The sequence below is a fragment of the Exophiala oligosperma genome (assembly GCF_000835515.1).
Source record: "Exophiala oligosperma strain CBS 72588 unplaced genomic scaffold supercont1.6, whole genome shotgun sequence".
NCBI classification, from domain to species: Eukaryota; Fungi; Ascomycota; class Eurotiomycetes; order Chaetothyriales; family Herpotrichiellaceae; genus Exophiala; species Exophiala oligosperma.
This window is the reverse complement of record NW_015622823.1, coordinates 374,950-392,867: the sequence shown is the minus strand read 5'-3', so window position 1 is coordinate 392,867 and position 17,918 is coordinate 374,950. Positions and strand designations below refer to the sequence as shown.

General features: G+C 51.1%; 6 protein-coding genes and 1 non-coding gene across 7 annotated transcripts; 3 read left to right on the top strand and 4 right to left on the bottom strand.

The window, feature by feature from the left end:
* Positions 1-1,411: 1,411 nt before the first annotated feature.
* On the bottom strand, positions 1,412-7,661 carry PV06_06614 (uncharacterized protein). The gene is made up of 4 exons (XM_016407752.1): positions 7,386-7,661; positions 7,266-7,332; positions 5,427-7,215; positions 1,412-4,572 (listed from the first exon to the last, which is right to left on the bottom strand). Exons 1-4 carry the CDS (start codon positions 7,430-7,432, stop codon positions 2,051-2,053), a joined length of 4,425 nt encoding a protein of 1,474 aa, XP_016261232.1. The 5' UTR covers positions 7,433-7,661; the 3' UTR covers positions 1,412-2,050.
* A 149-nt stretch (positions 7,662-7,810) lies between these two features.
* Positions 7,811-8,995, top strand: PV06_06613 (NADH-ubiquinone oxidoreductase 30.4 kDa subunit, mitochondrial). Its single transcript, XM_016407751.1, has 2 exons — positions 7,811-8,032; positions 8,087-8,995. The coding sequence occupies exons 1-2, from the start codon at positions 7,840-7,842 to the stop codon at positions 8,785-8,787; spliced, it is 894 nt and encodes a 297-aa protein (XP_016261231.1). The 5' UTR covers positions 7,811-7,839; the 3' UTR covers positions 8,788-8,995.
* Positions 8,996-9,015: 20 nt separating this feature from the next.
* On the top strand, positions 9,016-10,582 carry PV06_06612 (uncharacterized protein). The gene is made up of 2 exons (XM_016407750.1): positions 9,016-9,258; positions 9,442-10,582. The coding sequence occupies exons 1-2, from the start codon at positions 9,113-9,115 to the stop codon at positions 10,439-10,441; spliced, it is 1,146 nt and encodes a 381-aa protein (XP_016261230.1). The 5' UTR covers positions 9,016-9,112; the 3' UTR covers positions 10,442-10,582.
* On the bottom strand, positions 10,563-12,011 carry PV06_06611 (uncharacterized protein). The gene is made up of 2 exons (XM_016407749.1): positions 11,558-12,011; positions 10,563-11,504 (listed from the first exon to the last, which is right to left on the bottom strand). Exons 1-2 carry the CDS (start codon positions 11,786-11,788, stop codon positions 10,596-10,598), a joined length of 1,140 nt encoding a protein of 379 aa, XP_016261229.1. The 5' UTR covers positions 11,789-12,011; the 3' UTR covers positions 10,563-10,595.
* Positions 12,012-12,269: 258 nt separating this feature from the next.
* On the bottom strand, positions 12,270-12,408 carry PV06_06610. Its single transcript has one exon. It is a non-coding gene; the product is annotated as a tRNA-Sec (tRNA).
* Positions 12,409-12,878: 470 nt separating this feature from the next.
* Positions 12,879-14,824, top strand: PV06_06609 (dihydroxy-acid dehydratase; the record flags this gene model as incomplete). The annotated part of the gene is made up of 1 exon (XM_016407748.1): positions 12,879-14,824. Exon 1 carries the CDS (start codon positions 12,965-12,967, stop codon positions 14,822-14,824), a length of 1,860 nt encoding a protein of 619 aa, XP_016261228.1. The 5' UTR covers positions 12,879-12,964.
* A 2,279-nt stretch (positions 14,825-17,103) lies between these two features.
* PV06_06608 (uncharacterized protein) lies at positions 17,104-17,451 on the bottom strand (the record flags this gene model as incomplete). The annotated part of the gene is made up of 1 exon (XM_016407747.1): positions 17,104-17,451. One exon carries the CDS (start codon positions 17,449-17,451, stop codon positions 17,104-17,106), a length of 348 nt encoding a protein of 115 aa, XP_016261227.1.
* Between the last annotated feature and the right edge of the window lie 467 nt (positions 17,452-17,918).

Sequence of the window (17,918 nt, the reverse complement as noted above, 5' to 3'; positions counted from 1 at the left end):
TGTGTGTGCCGAAATGCAACAATCTTGTCAAAGACGCACAGAGATTCCGCTTTCTTCGCCGTTGCACAGATGTTGGAGTGGTGAAGAAGGGTTGCAGAAGTACAAAAGGGCAGGAAGCTTCACTGGCTTTTTGACAACGATGACGGTCCCGGTGCTTTGGGCCACTGTTTTAGATGGGGATCGGTGCCACAATCATCAGGAGATCGGACTCTTCAAATATGAGTTTCAAGCGGCGGGTTGAACGGCTCCCTGGAGACACACGAGGCTGAGAAGGGGGGAAGAGTGGCCGGGTGAAGGTGAAGCTTGGCCCCATCGCACATTTGTAGCAGCATACTTCCGGAGGTCAATTCAACACAACATCGTTGGCGACACTTTGTGGGAGCCCATGCGATGACGCCCAGGTTCGTTCCACCGGTCCTGGTTGATCGTTGAGCTGCAGGAGAGAGTCGAGTGGCTGTCCTGAGAGATTGCCCACTCAAGGATTCTTTAGACTTTCGGGGAAGTGACACCACGACAGGGGATACCCTTCCAGGACAACAAGCTCTCCTGAAGATGCCATCATGGCCCGCGGAGTAGCGTGTGGTCTCGCCGTCGGGAGGGAACTGCGTAGTAGAGCAAGGATGCCCGACCCAATCCAACCCAACCCAACACGTCCATCGTCGCTCTAATGCGGATATCGAAACGTCAACAAGAGATCTCATCAATCGCACATTGGGGGCCGTACGAATCGGAGAGAGCTCGGCGATGCTCGCGTCTGCGAATTTCCTGGGATATTTCTCGTTGGAATCCCTGAACCAACTCGGCGTGGACCAAGTGGCTCAGCTTGTTTCTTTACATGTAGCCAACAAGGCCCTAGGATAGTTTTGGGGGGCGTTTTGCGTGCACTTCCCTGAGCGAAAAGGGCAAATGTAGTGTCCGAGACACGACAAAAGGGCCATCCCAGCCGAGACGTCAGGTCGGTTGGGCATCTTGAGACTCAATCCAGTTTAGTCCTTGTCGTGCTAGTTCTGACACTACCATCTGTCGATCACACATGTGCATGGTCCAATTGACACGAATGCCTTTCGGGCTCTAGACCAACGTAGCGTCAAAGGGAGCTGTGTCCAGGCTTGTTGAGGGCCCAGGGTGTGTGTATGTGGGAACATCTGCGACGGCTGGGGCCAATACACAGGCCAAAAGAGAGGGACGTTATCATGAGAAATGAATGGCAGCCAATACACCTCAAAACATGTCCCGTATCCAAAGTGTCTCAAAGGCCACAAGTTTGATTAATATTGAGGTAATTCCTAAGAGGAAGGCAGCCAGTTATAGCACGGTCATCAGGTTCATGTGTCTCTTTGTGTCTCCCATGTCTATTCATGTTTACGAATACACTATATTGAAGAGCACATAGGAGTATAGTTGTATACACTGAAAGTCTGAAGAGACGAGCATGGCGAATTTATTCTAACCAATTCGATATCGAAATATGAATACCCTACCCCTAGGTAGTCCTATTTCCCGTACCAATATCAATACTCATACACAACCTCATACTCAAACGGATATCCATACTCAGTCTGAATACTCCAACAATACCCTCTCACTCCCAATTCAATCGTCATTTCATCTCCACACAAGATCGATAAGCACGAATAAGCTCAGCTGTTGATATCGCCATATCATCTGGCCGAATGCCTCGAGTCCTCACGAATGGAGTCAGGTTAGGAATCATCCAAATGATCGGACTTGAGAGAGTCATTCCATTGATTTCGGATGTTGGTACATATCGCCTGTTGTTTTTGCTGGCCAATTCTCTGGCTACTTCTTGTTGCTCCTTTGTTGCTAGGGCATGTGAGTCGTTAATCTTTACCCGCTCAGAGAAGACTTCTCCAGAGGACATCCGGATTCCAATTTTAAGAGCATAACTTGCTAGCTCCTCAGAATCCTTCCCTTCTTTGCGAAAGGGCAATTGGTACCTCCGGATTGTTGAATCTTTTGGTCCTGGCTGCACCTCGGTCCATTGACTCTTGAGTTTCGAAGCCGACGGAGAGGTTTCATCGTCAGGTTTCTAGCCCTTTACCAACGTTTCTCGATATCGCCCAATATCCTTGCTCTTCTTATTCCACATTTTCTCAAGCTTTTCCATGTTTTTCTTCGAGGCCTCCATTTCCTTGTGCTTTTCGGCCACGCGTCGCTGAAGCGCCTCATGGTCTAGAGCTCGAAGGTTGACGATGACATTGCCCGTTTGGCTAGCGCCGGCGCCGGTATTCTCATCCCCGCCAGCATGGCCATCTTTTCGCAATGCCGACGATCCCTGTGGACCAGTTGTGCCAGGCATTCTAAGTGGCGCTGTGGTCTTCGAGTGCGGTCCCAGTCCTGGGAGAGAGGTGACTCTTCCACTGGCCGGACGTGGTGGATTATCCCATGCACCAGGCATATTGACATGGTCTCGGAATGACCCTTCGGCGGCATCGTCTTCGAGCCCGTCATCTTCGAATACCTCTTCATCGTCTTCGCTAAAGCCGATCTCGCCATCAAGTTCGCCATCTTCGCCGTCAAAGGGTTCGAATTCGTCATCTTCACCCATATCGCCTTCGCCTTCACCCATGACCCATACCACTCCATGTCGCTCTCCATGTCGGCTAAGTCGGTCCATACCACCTCCAAGATTGACAAAATCGTCCGCTTCCAAAACACCAAGACCGGTCATGGTACCTACGTCACCGAATTCTTCCATGTACATCTGTCGACGCTCCTCAAGCTCCAGAACCTTGGCCTCCTCGTCTGCAGAGAGATGTCGGAGGACCCATCCGTTCGGTGTCACGAGGCATCGCTTCAACACATCGTTGGCTCGGTCACCAGCATCGGCGACACTGACTGCTTGGCTGTCCCGGAGAGCTTGTTTCTCCTTGAGTGGTAAGTAGACATACCCGAACGCCGCGGTTGCACTGTAGCCATTCGCATCAAGGTACTCTTGGCCGCGACGGCTGTCAGGTGGCAACTTATACGCTGCGTTAGTGAAGGAGGGAGGATTAAGCCATGGATGATCTTTGGTGAGATCTCCGGACTGGATCATGGATTGAATGATCTTGGACGTTGGTGAGACATGTTCGTTCAGCAACTTCTGTATGGTAGTGCCAGAATTATCCCCGCGATCTGCAGCTTTTGCAGCTTCGTTGTACAGATCGCGAAGCATATAAGGCTTTTGGACATGCTCATCCACTTTCGGCTCAGGCCCTTCTTGAGGTGTCGAAGGGGTAGGAGAAGGTACGACCCTCTCGGCCTTTGCGACCGCGTTGAGTTGATCCTTTTCCTGTATTTGAACAGGCGTCTTTCTACTGACACTGTCTGCTTTCGGCTTCTCAATCGGTTCTTGCTGTTTTGAACTCTTGGTCTCGGCCACAGTCGCCGGTGTATTGTTGTCGGCCTTTTTCTTTTGCTTCTTCTGTCTGGCGATGACTGGGGCAACTTCTTCAATGGCTGGTGTTGTCGAAGTGCTTGCAGACTCGGTGACTTCAGACACTTTTTTGGCCTTCTCTTTGCGATCCTTTTTCTGCTGAGCCTTGCTTTTGTTCCGTTCGGGCGCAGAGCCCACAATGCTAGGGGGCGGACTACTCGCTCGGGAGGCATCATGGGATGGTCTCTCTGATACTGCAGGCGTCGAAGGTCTACTATGCTGGATCGAAGCCAACGAGGGTCTTCTGGACCCTTTCTTTCCAGCTGAGATTGGAGGGAATGCACTCGCTTTTTCCGCTGCTACTACTGCTGGAAGTTGCTCGGCGACTTTCGACGTCGAGCCTGTAGTCAGTCGCAACGTTCTAGGTCTTGAAACCGACGGCTTAGATGCCTCTGAAGGAGTCGTCGCAACCGGTGTAGGTGCTTGAGGGCTCATGGTCCCCGGGGTTCCTGCGACGCTTGAATCTAGTATCGGGGTTGCGGACTTTTCTGGAGCAGTCGTCGAGGTAGAGATACCCGCTGTCGCCGCAGCCGGGGAAGCAGGAACTCCAGTCATTCCGGATTTCTGACTGCTGTCCTTTCCCTTGCCTTTCGTGGCGGGTGATTTCGAGGGAGATTCTTTGTTTTTTGCCGGCGTTCCTTCAGACTTGACAGATAAGTCAGGCACAGTTTCTTTGGTGCGTGTGGGCCGGAGCTTTGGTGATCCTAAACTAATTTCACTGGCTTCATTTCCTCGCTTGTGAACATGAAGATCAGAGATTTCGACGGTGTCGGCATCCTTTGGATCCTCCTTAGGGGTTTCAGAGAGCTTTGTTTGAGGCGTACTCGAACGAGGACCTAAAGGCACCAAAGGTACGGCAGGAGCAATAGCTCCCGAGGCTCTTGAGATACTTCGTTGCGTAGGAGCCTGCGAACCAGAAGGCGATTCATGTCGTGACAGTGGCGGGTGAGCATGAGACAGCTCAAAGCCTGGCGGAATCTTTGGAGTCGAGATTCTCTCGAAGCCAGGAGGAATTTTAGGTGTAGATGATCGAGCACCAGAGCCCAAGCTGTGGTGAGATGAGACTCGCGAATGCAAAGGCGTTGGCTGGGTATCCAAGCGGAGAGGCAACGGTGGAAAGTTCTTTTCGTCTACTATAGGACAAGTCAGCGACGGGTCCCATCAAAGCAAAGAGTAGAAAGAAAAAACGAGGCGGTCGGCTTGACACAGCGGCGGGTATGTATATACGACTTGACGACACAGTCGACACAGTAAGGCTCTCGCAACAGGCATCTCGTCTCTTTCAGCATGTCTACATGATTGTCATACAAGCCCCTGAATGAAGTGTAAGAAAATCATTTTTGATCTGCATGACCATGTAGTCTGTGGCCAGAGAAGGGTACTAACATACATAAGATTCCTGTGGTCGTAAACCGAGACGATTGGGTGTCTGCTGAAAAAGAAAAGCCTGTTGCTGACAGAAAAAGGTTGTGGTAGCATTTACAATTGCAGTAACCCCATGCTGTTGACTCCACGAAGCTTTCGCCGTTCAGCTACTGGCTTATGCTTTGCTCGCTGCTCCGAGAAAGAAAAGTGCAACCACCAACGCCAAACATAAAAACCCAATCAAAGTAGAAAGGAAAGCCTGTCATGAAAAGAAAAATGTCGTGTGATCACCATCGAGAATACCCGCCGCCGCTGCCGCCGTACATCACGCTTGTCTGCTGGTACCCACCTTGTTGACCTCCAAAAAGCCCCTGCCCTGTGGTGTTGCCCTGGTGCATTCTGGTGGACACAATGCTCGGGTCCGCAAGATGCTCTACACCGCCTCCTGAAGAGGAAGTGTTAGCATGTCTGTGCTTCTTCCCCTTTTTCCTCTGCTTGACGAGACTAGGGTCTTGGTACGTTCCTTGATGTTGACCATACAGCTGGTTTAGGACGCCAGGGGCAGGGGCCGATAGTGGAGGTGAACGAAGGGGGTTGTTTTGTAAAGAAAGGAGTAACTCACGCTTAGAAATCTCATGACCTTGATTTGTCCCACTTCTATTCCTCGAGAAGATCTCAGCGTTTGTATCTTTTGATGCACCGAACCCCGGGTTTGTGAAATTCTGGCCGTGCGCGAACATGCCACCGCCGCTGACTGGAGGAGTTCCAGCAGTGGGCAAGCCAGGAGGTGGTCCCTGGACACCACTCGAATAAAAGGAGGATTGGGCTGATTGAAATCGGCTGGCGGTGCTGGCCTTGGCATCGTTGTTGAAATATCGTGAACCATGTCGTTGGTGATTGCTGATCTGTTCGTATTGAGCTTGACTATATTGAGGACCACGTCTGTCAAAGTCGGACATCTCGAATGCGGTATTTTGGCCAAGGCCTGGAGCTTGACTACCGCCAGCATTCAGAAAAGCAAGTTGTTGTCGTTGAGGGGTGAGACTGCGGGCATTATCAGACGTTTGAGAGGGACGACCGATGGCGCCACGAGCCGAAGAACTTCTCGGGTCGTCTTCAGGCTCACCCCCCAGTGCGAGGCTCCCAGCTACCATGTTATCTTCATCGAGAGCATCTTCGGCTGTCGACGTGGCCTGCGCCTCAAGTTTAGCCTTCGCTTCAGCTTCATGCCTCAAACGTTCAAGCTCTTCTCTTTCGCGCATGGCTCGTCGTTTGAATCCGCCGTAAGGGTCGATAAAAGATGGCATATCAGCAACAGCAGCTCTTATCTCTGGGCTGAGGCAAGAGTCGTCGTAGTTGAAAGCCGCATGAGGGGATATACTTCGCAAGACCGCTTCAAAATGTTCTTGAATAGGATCGACTGGCTTGGCTTTTGGCTTCGCGGCAGGTGGTTGGGCCTTGGTCGACGGTTTCTTAACGGACGAGGCTGGTGATGGTTGACTTGAAGCTTCCCTGGGCTTGGGTTCTTCGAGCTTCTGGACGGCTGGCGTAGCGTGGACCATCTGAGGACTTGGGGTAGCTCGGCTATTTGCTTGACTTGCACGCCTCGTTCGAGCCACAGGAGCATTGGAATTGGCCCAACTTGCCGTGGTGGGAAGTGCTGAACCATCGCTGCTGTCCTTTCTAATGTTGTCATCCTCTTTACTACTTTGTCGTGCCATAGGTTGAGTGACTTGAGTAGCAGATAAGGGTCTTGCAGGTGGTATAATTTGACCGGGGGCCGTTCTGGCTTTGACACCATGCGACTCGTTCTGCAAGGAGCTGTTTTGGCCGTCTTCTCCAGTCTCGTGCAGGAAGCTACAATTTTTGTTGTTGCAAACCTCGCCACGCAGGAAAGCAGAACAATATTTCGTGGTACCAAACTGCGCCCGCAGGACCCGGTCACCGTTGAGAGAGCCATCAACACTGTTTATGCATGTCGCTGCATCTTCTTTGCGCGCGTATGTCACGTAGACGCCGATACCCTGGCTGGTTATTCCGGGTTTTGGTTTGCTGACAACAATCTTCTCAATCTCGCCATATTGGCCAAAATAGTCTGGACCACGTAACGTCTGTAGAAGAGACTGCTCATCCTTGACCGACGGTATCAAGCCAATGACATAGACGAGGTTCTGCTGTTTGACACGAACGCCAGCCAAGTTCCGTCGTACAGAAGTCTCGACCTCGCGTTTCTCAGTCTCTTTTCGTTTCGCAGCTGCCTGCTTCTTGTTCTTGTTCAACTGATCGAGCTTGAACTCTTCTGCCGTTGGGATCTTGTATTGAATCGTTTTTTCATCATAGGGCCGTCGGCAATTAGGGCAAGTGCTCTTGTCGTTTAAGACTTTGAGACTATTGAAGCAGAATTGACAGATCTAACAAGAGGGTCAGCTAGAGAGTAAGGGGAATGACATCAAGGACGTACCTGGTAGCCGCAAGGACACGGGCGGAAATTCTTGTCTGAAAGGTCAAACTCTTCGATACATAATGGGCTATAAACAGGTCAGACTTCTCGCCTTTGCTGGTGTTGCACTGCGGATCTTACCATGTCTCTTCGTCATCATCGATGACAGTATCCTGCGATCGACTCATATCGGTGAATACGATGATATTCTGATAATGTGAACCGCCTCTTTCGACTCCAGCACCACACGTCGCAGATGAAGAATGTTCTCCATGCACTGTTTGATGACCTGGAATTTGCTGGCCACGACGCGTGTGAAGTTGTTACTCGTTCGGTAAGGGATGTAAGGCGATGAGATCTAGACACTCGTCGACGAATCTTTACGATGAAAAGGTGATTTGCTGAAAAGGTTCCCAGCGAGGCGAGATTGCAGATGCTTAGAATGTTCTTTCCGCAGCCAGGCAAGTGACGAGAGCGGCCTAAGCCGGAAGCGGACTAGCTCGGCACCTGTCTTGGCTGCGCTCGGGAAGCTTCATGACTTCAAGAGAGGGTTCACGTCGAATCCAAGGTGAATGAGGTAGACCAGGCGCCCAATATGGCTTCGACAAAGACAATGCTGCGCCTGGTAAGCAAGAGGCCGCTCATTGGAGCTCAACAATCAGCCAGAAACGTTCAGCGCGTTTCCATCTCTCAGTCGACCAGGCGATGCGCGGAAAAGGATAACGAGCAGAAGCTGCGAGATGCACCTTCAGATCTCCTCTCAGAACTGCGAAAGGCTCCCCGGCGGCGTGAGTCCCCTTTGCCTGTGTGGATTGATCGACGGACACTGACTGAGTGTATAGCAATGGGCAAGCTGTCTGCTCCCATCGTCAACGATGCAGACAAGTACGCCGACAAAGCACTACCCATGCACCAGTATGGACAATATCTCATGTCCTGCCTTCCGAAGTACATCCAGCAATTCTCTGTATGGAAGGATGAACTATGCATCTACATCACTCCTACTGGCGTTATCCCAGTTTTCACTTTCTTGAAGAACCACACGGCGGCAGAGTACACCATGGTCAGCGATATAACTGCAGTCGACTTTCCCACTAAAAACTACCGATTCGAGGTCGTTTACAACCTCCTCAGTGTGCGACACAACTCGAGGATAAGAGTCAAGACATACGCCGATGAGGCGACCCCTGTTCCTTCGATTACTTCCCTCTACGACGGTGCAAACTGGTATGAGCGAGAGGTCTACGACATGTTTGGTGTCTTTTTCACTGGCCACCCCGATCTGCGAAGAATTATGACCGACTATGGCTTTGATGGACATCCTCTACGGAAGGATTTCCCCCTGACTGGATACACTGAGATTAGATACGACGAGGAGAAGAAGAGAATCGTGGTGGAACCACTTGAGATGACCCAGGCATACCGTAACTTTGAAGGTGGCACGAGCGCTTGGGAACAGGTTGGTACTGGCGAGGATAGGAAACCGGAGGAATTCAAGTTACCTACACCCAAACCAGAGGAGAAGAAAGAGGAAAAGAAATAAGATCTTAGTTCTAGCCATGGCAGAGTCAACAATGGGTTGGCATGAATACTGGAATGGCCTTGTACATATGACTGGAGTAAACTGATTCGAATAAACAGTTATGCTACTTCAATCATACTCAGGTATTCATTTGTTAGAATTGTGCACGTGAAGCGATATCGAATTGATCGATTACCTACTCCATAGTACGGCCTGGTTTTAATACGCGCGGAATTTGAACCGTGGGCAGTAAATGACCGTTTTATGTGCCGATCCATGAGCCTTTCTATCTTCATCACATACGCGCACTCCTGAGAATCTACTGACAATTGCAAACATCCGTTCGATGCCTCAACCAGCAGCCATGGCCACCTCATCCACGTCCCCGAAACCCAGCGTAGGGATCTTGTCGATTGGCGACATGGGTGTCGGAATAGCGCGGCTACTTCGTCACCACGGCTACGAAGTCTACACAGTCGGGGCAGGTCGAAGGTAGGTTCAAGACTGTCATGATGCATTTGCATTTGCAGCGCGTATTCTATGCTTTCCTCAGATGGCACTTTTTGGGGGAGGATTTTGGATTTCATCGACATTGTTGAAATCTTGTTGACGAGTTGCCATCACCGACAACATTGAACCATTCGTTGACGAATTTTTTGATGCCATCAAATGTAGTCAACATACTCTCAATCGGATAAAGTCGGCGCAGATCAAGGCGCTCGACACGGACGAAGCACTGGTCGCCGAGTCCGACATCATTCTCAGTATCGTGCCCCCACGAGACGCCGTCGCCACGGCCCAGCGAGCACACCAGGCGTGCCACTCCCACACGGCCATCAAGCGTAGACAGGAGAGGACGGGCCTCGGTCGGAAACTGACCTATGTCGACCTCAACGCCGTCAGTCCACGCACGACCAGGGCCATCGGCGCCCTTTTCAGCACTCCCAGCAATCACCTACCGACGTCGCCGCGCCTCCAGGGTATCAGACGGTCGTTCAGCTTCCACCGTGCAGACTCCGAGTCTGAGCAGCCCGAGCTGCAGCCCGTCGGGGTCGACTTTCTCGACGGCGGCATCATCGGCGGCCCGCCGTCACTCCGGGAAGATCAGACGTGGAAACGACCGTCGATCGTCCTCTCCGGTCCTCGACATTCAGAGGTGCTTCCCTCCGATTTCACCGAGCTCCTCAACGTCCGCGTCGTCGGCGACACCATCGGCGCCGCGTCGGCTCTCAAGGCCTGCTTCGCCAGTTTGAGCAAAGGCATGATAGCGCTGAGCATTCTCTCCTTCACGACGGCCCATCAAGCGGGCGTTCTCCCGGCTCTGGAGGAGCACTTGAGAGAGTTCAACCCGGGGGCGCTCGCCGCGGCCAAGAGCGGGCTCACAGGTATGCCGCCAAAAGCGTACCGTTGGGTCGACGAGATGAGGCAGATCAATGAGACGTTCGTCGAGGAAGGAGGCTTCGGCAAGGACGTGCTCGGAGAAACGCACGGCGTGTTTGATGGCATCGCCGAGGTCTACAAGCTCATCGCCGACGACACGGTACTCGGCGAGGAAAGGGTGGAGAGCAGGAAGCGAGGGACCGAGGTGAGTGATGTGGTCGAGTGTATTGGCGACGGAATCAAGGCGAAGAAGAGAAAGGTCGCCGGGGATAATTGGAGAAGAAATTGGTCATGAGCAGCACGGATTGTGTGATTTTGTGATGAAGTGAGGAAGGAGACCAGAAATTTGGCAAAGTGCTGCGTACCTATGCTACGCTACGATGTATTTAAATTGTTTAACGAATGACTTAGAAATGGCACAACATCGATGATGAGATGTCTTCAATTGTTCAACTGCTGCCGGAGATGCAGTATTTATTACCCGCAAACACAGGGACCGTCCGGCCTTTGAGCGTCCGTCTCTGACGATGTCCATCTGTATCCTCAGCTGACGCCAGTGGCTCTTGTTCGAGAAGTGCTCTGAACCTCCAACCCGTGCAATGTCCTGGCATCAAAAGACATGGCTTCAGCTTCGTCAGGTCCACAAGCGTGTTTTGCAGTCGATCTTCCGAGGCGTCCGCCAGATGGTACCCACCTACAAGGGCGTAGAAATCGTGTGACTTTCTTGCCTCTGTAGAAAAAGTGTCCAAAACGTAATCTGTGATGTTGATGATGCCTGCATGCGAACACCCGGTGAAAATCACAAGACCTTTACCCTTGATCCGACAGACCACGACTCTTTCTTCCTTGATCTCTTCGTCTTTGATCCACTGGCCCCCTTCTTGCCCTTTGGGTCCATCGAACCGCAAACCACCAGGGATTCCAGTTTCATAAATCGTCGATCGAGGAATCGGACCCGTCACGGCGAAGAAGCCATCCATCACAACATGGCTCTCACCGTCGTCAACCACGTCGGCACCCGCACCGATGAGTTCATCCGCTGTAGGATCGGCCTCGAGGCAAATCGGACCATTGGGCGTCGCAATTCCACGGTACAGAGGGCGGTCTGTAGGGACATCAACCACCGGCCCAGACAATGACGATCCAGTGGCATTCTTGGGTCTCGCAGCATTGACCATCTCGATGGCCTTGATCAACCCACCAGAGTGATCTCGATGCCAGTGTGACAATACAATGATCTCGACCTCGCCAATGGCATTGTCTTTCAAGCCAAGACGTCCGACATTGCGTTCTAATGCCTCCCCTTCCGGGCCTGCGTCGAACAGAAGCGTGCGGGTGGTGTTGCCCCTTGTAGCTTTCTGGAGATCAAAGTCAGCTGCATGTCTCACGACTATGACTTTGATTGACCTGCAAGAAGGAGACTCAATCCATGTGCGCCACAGCAGATACTATCCATGCGCATCTCCATGGACGCACCGCCACGGGATTTTGTCCATTTCGGTTCTGTGTGATGAAATTCAAGGGGAACACCCGCAAAAGACCCTGGTTGATGGACATTAGGATGCTGAGAAGGAGAAATCAAGTCAATCTCATCGTTGATGATTGCCGTGATTTCCAAAGAGTCGAGCTCAAGTAATTCCATAGTTTTTGACGAGGCTGGATAAATTAGCACTGCAGACACCACGGTATGACTCTCGATTCATCGTCAGTTTTATATGAGAAACTGCTTCCAGTCCGAGATGTCAGGCTTGATAATCGACCTGGTTCCAGATCATCAGAGGACACAGACAGTCTACATGGTTGGAGCAATGTATGAATCCCGAAGCAGAGGATTTTCAGAGATGTCGGCGACTCCAGACACCCACACTTCACACCATAGATGGGTCTCTTTGTGGAACATGGGTGTAATATGTGAAAAGACGATATCGAGGAATTAGTCATCCATTGGAGTGCGCGGTCCGCGAAGAGTCGGGAAGTGAACAAAAAGCAACACTAGTCACATGACGCCAAGTGTTCCTTGGATCCCCCAAAAATGATCTGTGTCTGACCCATTCTACACTTTAAAGAAAAAGTGCAAAAAATATACAAAAAAGAATATCGCAATCGCAAATGTCTGGGACTTGAGCCCGACGTGGGGGTCGAACCCACAACCTTGAGATGTGTCCTCTCGTATAAGAGTCTCACTGAGAAATTATCAGTATTTTGAAGGTGGATAGTTTGTATGAATTGAACTCACCGCTCTACCGATTGAGCTAGCCGGGCAGGCTTTGCTGCTTGTTGGAACAGAATTCACGAGATTAAACTTATGAATAAGAGAATTTGCGTCAGCGTTGTGTGGGTTATTGGGCACGGAGCCTTCTCCACCCCGTTGTCGCCCACCAACGTACTCTGTAGTACTAGTGTTCACAAATTCTCACATTTGGACTACGACACTTTTTTACTTGCGTTTGTTTGTTCATGGTCACAGTCTGATCTGTAATTACAAACCCAACTCCTTGACTAGAGAATACCCTCCGTCGAGTATGTAAATTGCTTTGTACATGAGCTCGTTGAGGATCAAGCCTTGATCAACACGGGCATATCGGGTCATTCTCCGAGTCAACCCTAAAGAATCCCCGCTCGACTTGGTGACTCGAGCACTCATATCTTCAGAGTCCTCCAATCGAGACCAACATGATGACCATTACCGATGGCGACATATACACTGTACAGTAAAGTAGGTACACAGTAAGTAATTCTTGACTTTGAGATATCGAGCGAGATCGAGCGACAAACCTTTGTCAACCAATTTTCTTTTACATGCTCAACAACAAACAATATGGCTTCTCCGGACGGTACCAACGGCCGCAAACAAGAAGAAACCAAGGACAGCATCTCGGCCGACTACGACCTGTCTCGACCCATCACATCCACGTCCGGTTTGAGGTCGGGACTGACGTCGTACGGAGATGCACATTTTTCGTTGTTCTTGCGAAAAGTCTTCATCAAAGCCTTGGGGTATTCCGACTCGGCACTGTCGTCGCCCATCATAGGCATCATCAACACGTACTCGTCCTTCAACCCGTGCCACTCGAACGTGCCGCAGCTCATCGAATCCGTGAAACGAGGCGTCCTGGCGTCGGGGGGACTGCCCGTCGACTTCCCGACCATCAGCGTCCACGAGAGCTTCGCGAGTCCGACCAGCATGTACCTGCGCAACCTCATGAGCATGGACACCGAGGAGATGATCAGGGCGCAACCCGTCGACGCCGTGGTCATGATCGGGGGGTGCGACAAGACCGTCCCCGCGCAACTGATGGGCGGCATCAGCGCCGACAAGCCTGCCGTGCCGCTGATCACGGGCCCGATGATGCCCGGCTCCGTGGAAGGGTCGAGGGTAGGGGCGTGCACGGACTGCAGGAGTTACTGGGCCAAGTACCGCGCCGGGGGGGCCGACGTCGAGGACATCATGTCGGTCAACGAGGAGTTGGCCCCGACCGGTGGCACATGCGGAGTCATGGGGACGGCCTCGACGATGGCATGCGTCACCGCCGGGCTGGGTCTGCTCGAGTTGAGGGCCGGGGCGACGGCGGCGGCGGTCAGTTCCGCCCGACTGAGGGTCGCCGAACAGGCCGGGAGAAACGCCGTGGCGATGTTGAACGAGGAAAGGATGAGGCCGCAGGATCTCCTCACGCGGGAAAGCTTCATCAACGCCATCACGGTACTCCAGGCGATAGGTGGAAGTACCAACGCGGTCGTCCACCTACTGGCCATCATCAACAGGCACCCCAAAGTGGCCGACACGATCGACCTCGAGACGTTTGACGAGATTGGCAAGAAGACACCTTTGCTCGTCGACCTCAAACCGAGCGGGGACAACTACATGACGGATTTCCACAACGCCGGTGGGATGTTGGCGTTGCTACACACCCTGAAACCACTATTACATCTCGAGGCGAGGACGATCAACGGACGGACCTTGGGGGAAGTGTTGGCCAGCACGCCGTTCAAGACGTTTCCATATTCGAGACAAATTATACGTTCGCTCGAAGACCCCCTCTACCCGAAATCGAGTCTGGTGGTCTTGTACGGCAACGTGTGTCCCAACGGCGCCGTCATGAAAGCGTCGGCGTCAAAGAACCGGAAACTATTACACCACCGAGGATCGGCTTGCGTGTTTGAAAATACGGCTGACATGGCCAAGCGTATCGACGATCCGGATTTGGATGTCAGTGAGGACTCTGTCCTCGTGCTCAAGAGTATAGGTCCCGTAGGGAACCCGGGGATGCCCGAGGCAGGGCTGATCCCCATCCCTCAGAAACTAGGCAGACAGGGGGTGCTGGACATGCTCCGGATAAGCGACGGGAGGATGAGCGGGACGGCCGGGGGGACCATCACGTTGCACATCTCACCCGAGTCCGCCGATTTGGATTCCGTGTTTGGGGTGGTCCGGACGGGCGATAAGATTGTGTGTGACGTCGAAAAGAGGATTTTGAAACTCGACGTCGAAGAGGAGGAAATCGCCAGGAGAATAGCTGAGCGTAAGCGACGGGCGGCTGCGGCGGATCAGGGCGGTCAATCTGAACAATGGATCTCAAGACGTGATCGAAGAGGTTATCGGGGGTTGTACGAGAGAGAAGTCAATCAATCCCATTTGGGTTGTGATTTTGGATTTCTTACGGCCAAGGGACCTACCTAGATGAGAAGGAGAAGAGCATATCACAGTAGTCACTGTAGTTGTCATTGTGATGATCCTATGAAGACAGCTGTAATACTTTGTGCTTTTACTACCTAGCCACGCACTTTGACCAACGAAGGACAGAGGTACTTGCAGTTCCGACCATCAATGTACTGTACAGACTGATAGTGATGTGTATTGCTCGACGGCGGTGATACGGTGAGACAGCGAAAGAAGTCGGTCAGTGGTAATACCCAGTCTTTGAAACAGGACAACCTCATTTCCACAAAAGGAAGTCGCTCTATGGCAAAAGGGTGAGAAGTAAGATGGAAAAACCAATACATCTGAACTTGAAGCCACGAGACAATTAAATCACAAGAGACAAACAAGGCATTTCCAACCATACAGGATAGAAAACACACCTATGGTAGAGACTCTAACCGTACAGAGTAACCAACTTGCCTTGTTGGTCAAGTTTGGACAAGTTTTCATCGACCGACATTGCCAAAGCTGTTTCCGCTTCAGGAAATGTGTTGTTGTTGTTTGACGTGACGATCACCAACTTGTACGGAGTACATACTCCCGTACAAAAATGTGGGAAAGCGGTGTGGGAAAGTCGAATACAATACGAGAAAGTCAAGGGGTTGGTTGGTTGGTTGGTGGCGTTTTGCCGACTTTGACATCCCTTCCGTCTGGGATGACATGCATTGGTTTAGGGTCAAGCTTGTTTTCCCGTCGTGTCATTATTGATCAGTCGTCGATCAGTGATCGAATTCAACCGGCGCAATACTTCCGGTGAGGTTGATTTCCCCCGGGGGGGGGGAGAGGGCAGGCTTCTACGAGTATTTTGTTCGAAGAAAGAAAGATCTTGCCAAGTCCTTTTGCAATAGAGGAATGGAACCGACACTCATTGAAAGATTTTCTCTCTGTTCGCTCGATGAAAAGTCCCCCTCCTGTGTAAGAGACTTGTATCGAGAGACAGACCTTACGAGTCCACTATTGTAGGATCATCTGGAAATGTACTCCGTACACCAAGTCTTTTGGTCAAGGTAGTGGACCGGGGAATAACAACTCGCGTACTGTACAGTAGTTTGGTCGGCGAGAGGAATGCGGAAGTTTCCGAAAGAGGCAAAAGCTTTGCTATCGTTCCGTCTTTCCTGACCTTGACATCTCCCGGACGGAGTACGGAGTACGGAGTACATACATTTTATCGGTAATGCATAGTAACGTACAGAACAGGATAGGTGACTGTGTTCTGTACAGCAAAAAAGACGTAAAACAAGGGGGTTTTCTGAGACCTCTGTGGCGTTGCTTAAAGCAAGAATTCCTCACCTTTGACGGAGTGTAGACCCTAGAACTCAATCATTGTCAGCGCCTCATTATTGTTCACTGATAATACTGTACTCGTACTTGGTCTTGCTAGCGGTGACGATACCGAGTATTTTTCTTCGTTTGTCGGTATCACGTTTGAATCTTTTATTCCGTACTGTCGGTTGGAATGTTGGATGATAAGCCGAACCGATTGCTTCTTTTGGTTTACCGGGCCAGTCAGGGGGGGAAAAACCATACATAACTCAGGCACGGAGACATACACACTTACCGCCACATATCTGTACCAGTACTGCAACTTGTCAGTAAATGGACATTTCTTACTACCATTACTATCTTGTAAAATACAGAATACAAAACGGATGTTGATCTTTGAAACGTGGCCGGCAAAAACCAGAAGAAAAAAACACTCCACTATACGGAACCAAAGAAAAAGGAATCTAACCGTAATAGGAAGTCAGTTCGGAAGCAATGATCACCAACATCCCGTACTAAATCGAACCCTGAATTCACGTATACTCTCACGGAGTACGGAGTAAATAAAGGAGGATACACCTCGTATTCGTCTAACGGCGCCTCACCGCCACGAAGAACAAAATTTGTGGTGCGCGGCCGTGGCTGGGATTGTGTCCTAGGTTGTTACATGAATTCGTATTCGGCACACATATTCGTCGAAGCGAGAACTTTGAAGAGGAGAGAAGCACCAACGAACGCGTGATAAGGAAATTAGGCGTGTGGCAAAAGTAAAAGAGAGAAAAAAACAATATGTGGCTGTCCTAGAAATGAGAAGTTCTTTCCCAAGATGTGTGCTGAACCCCTTGAACGCGTCGACTGAACTGGACTGGACCGGACTGAATCGAATTGGAACGTGATACTTTGTATCTATTGAAAATGTTACTGTAGTGAAGCTGCAAACAATATGAATTAATTACTTTACGCAAGAAACCCTTCTCCGAACCCACCTTCCCGCTTCAGGGTCCGAAAAAGTGTTTACAAGTAACCTCGACCAACGACGGTTCGCACTTCTCAGCCTCAACCCACTCCACCAGACTCTGACCAATCCCCTTTACCTTCAAAGCATTCTTCAACTCTCTACGCCGCTTCTTTCCACGATTACTCTGGGAAGTGCAACCGCTCGTCCAATGTTCCAATTTGAAGACGTCGACGGTCGGCTTTCTGACAATGAGAGTCTTCTCCTCGATTCCTTGAAAGACGATGACATCGCCAATGATCGCACAGGTCTTGGAACTCGACGGGACAACCCCTGCCCCACGCGAAGTCTGACATTTGCTCCGATGAGAGACACTTGTCGAGGCCATTGCGACTTTCCTCCTTGTTTTGAACATAGGCTATGAGGTCGCTTATCAACTCCGGTGTATTCAATAATTCCGCCAGGTCGAGGAGTCGCATGATGCTCTTTTCGACCAGCGGGTCGAATCTGCTCATGTGCCTTCTGTTGCTTGTCCTCCAGACATACATCCCACACAACAACTGTGGCCATGCCAGGTACGACTATGGCCACTTGTCCCGAGAGTCTCATTGGACCGCTCGGATCTGAGGAGCGTATCATCGCTGCCGGGTCATCCATCCATGGCAAGAGTAGTTCACCGGTTAGGAGATGTGGTTGTAGTTGCTGATCCAGGTCCAGAGCCGCTAGTTCCTATACAATTATCGTGTCATGAGGCTATCCTGGGTGGTGCGAACCGACGCACAGTTGGTTCGGTCATGTTTCAGCCTCCATATATCTTGCCCAATCTGACGCAATTCGCAGCCTATATCTAGAATA

Coding starts and splice junctions, on each gene's coding strand:
- PV06_06614 (XM_016407752.1), bottom strand. CDS start 7,432: ATGAGTCGATCGCAGGATACTGTCATCGATGATGACGAAGAGACATG. Junction 7,333..7,385: donor GATGATGACGAAGAGACATG/GTAAGATCCGCA, acceptor ACCTGTTTATAG/CCCATTATGTATCGAAGAGT. Junction 7,216..7,265: donor CGTGTCCTTGCGGCTACCAG/GTACGTCCTTGA, acceptor CCCTCTTGTTAG/ATCTGTCAATTCTGCTTCAA.
- PV06_06613 (XM_016407751.1), top strand. CDS start 7,840: ATGGCTTCGACAAAGACAATGCTGCGCCTGGTAAGCAAGAGGCCGCTC. Junction 8,033..8,086: donor GCGAAAGGCTCCCCGGCGGC/GTGAGTCCCCTT, acceptor CTGAGTGTATAG/CAATGGGCAAGCTGTCTGCT.
- PV06_06612 (XM_016407750.1), top strand. CDS start 9,113: ATGCCTCAACCAGCAGCCATGGCCACCTCATCCACGTCCCCGAAACCC. Junction 9,259..9,441: donor ACAGTCGGGGCAGGTCGAAG/GTAGGTTCAAGA, acceptor CATCAAATGTAG/TCAACATACTCTCAATCGGA.
- PV06_06611 (XM_016407749.1), bottom strand. CDS start 11,788: ATGGAATTACTTGAGCTCGACTCTTTGGAAATCACGGCAATCATCAAC. Junction 11,505..11,557: donor ATGGATTGAGTCTCCTTCTT/GCAGGTCAATCA, acceptor TTTGATCTCCAG/AAAGCTACAAGGGGCAACAC.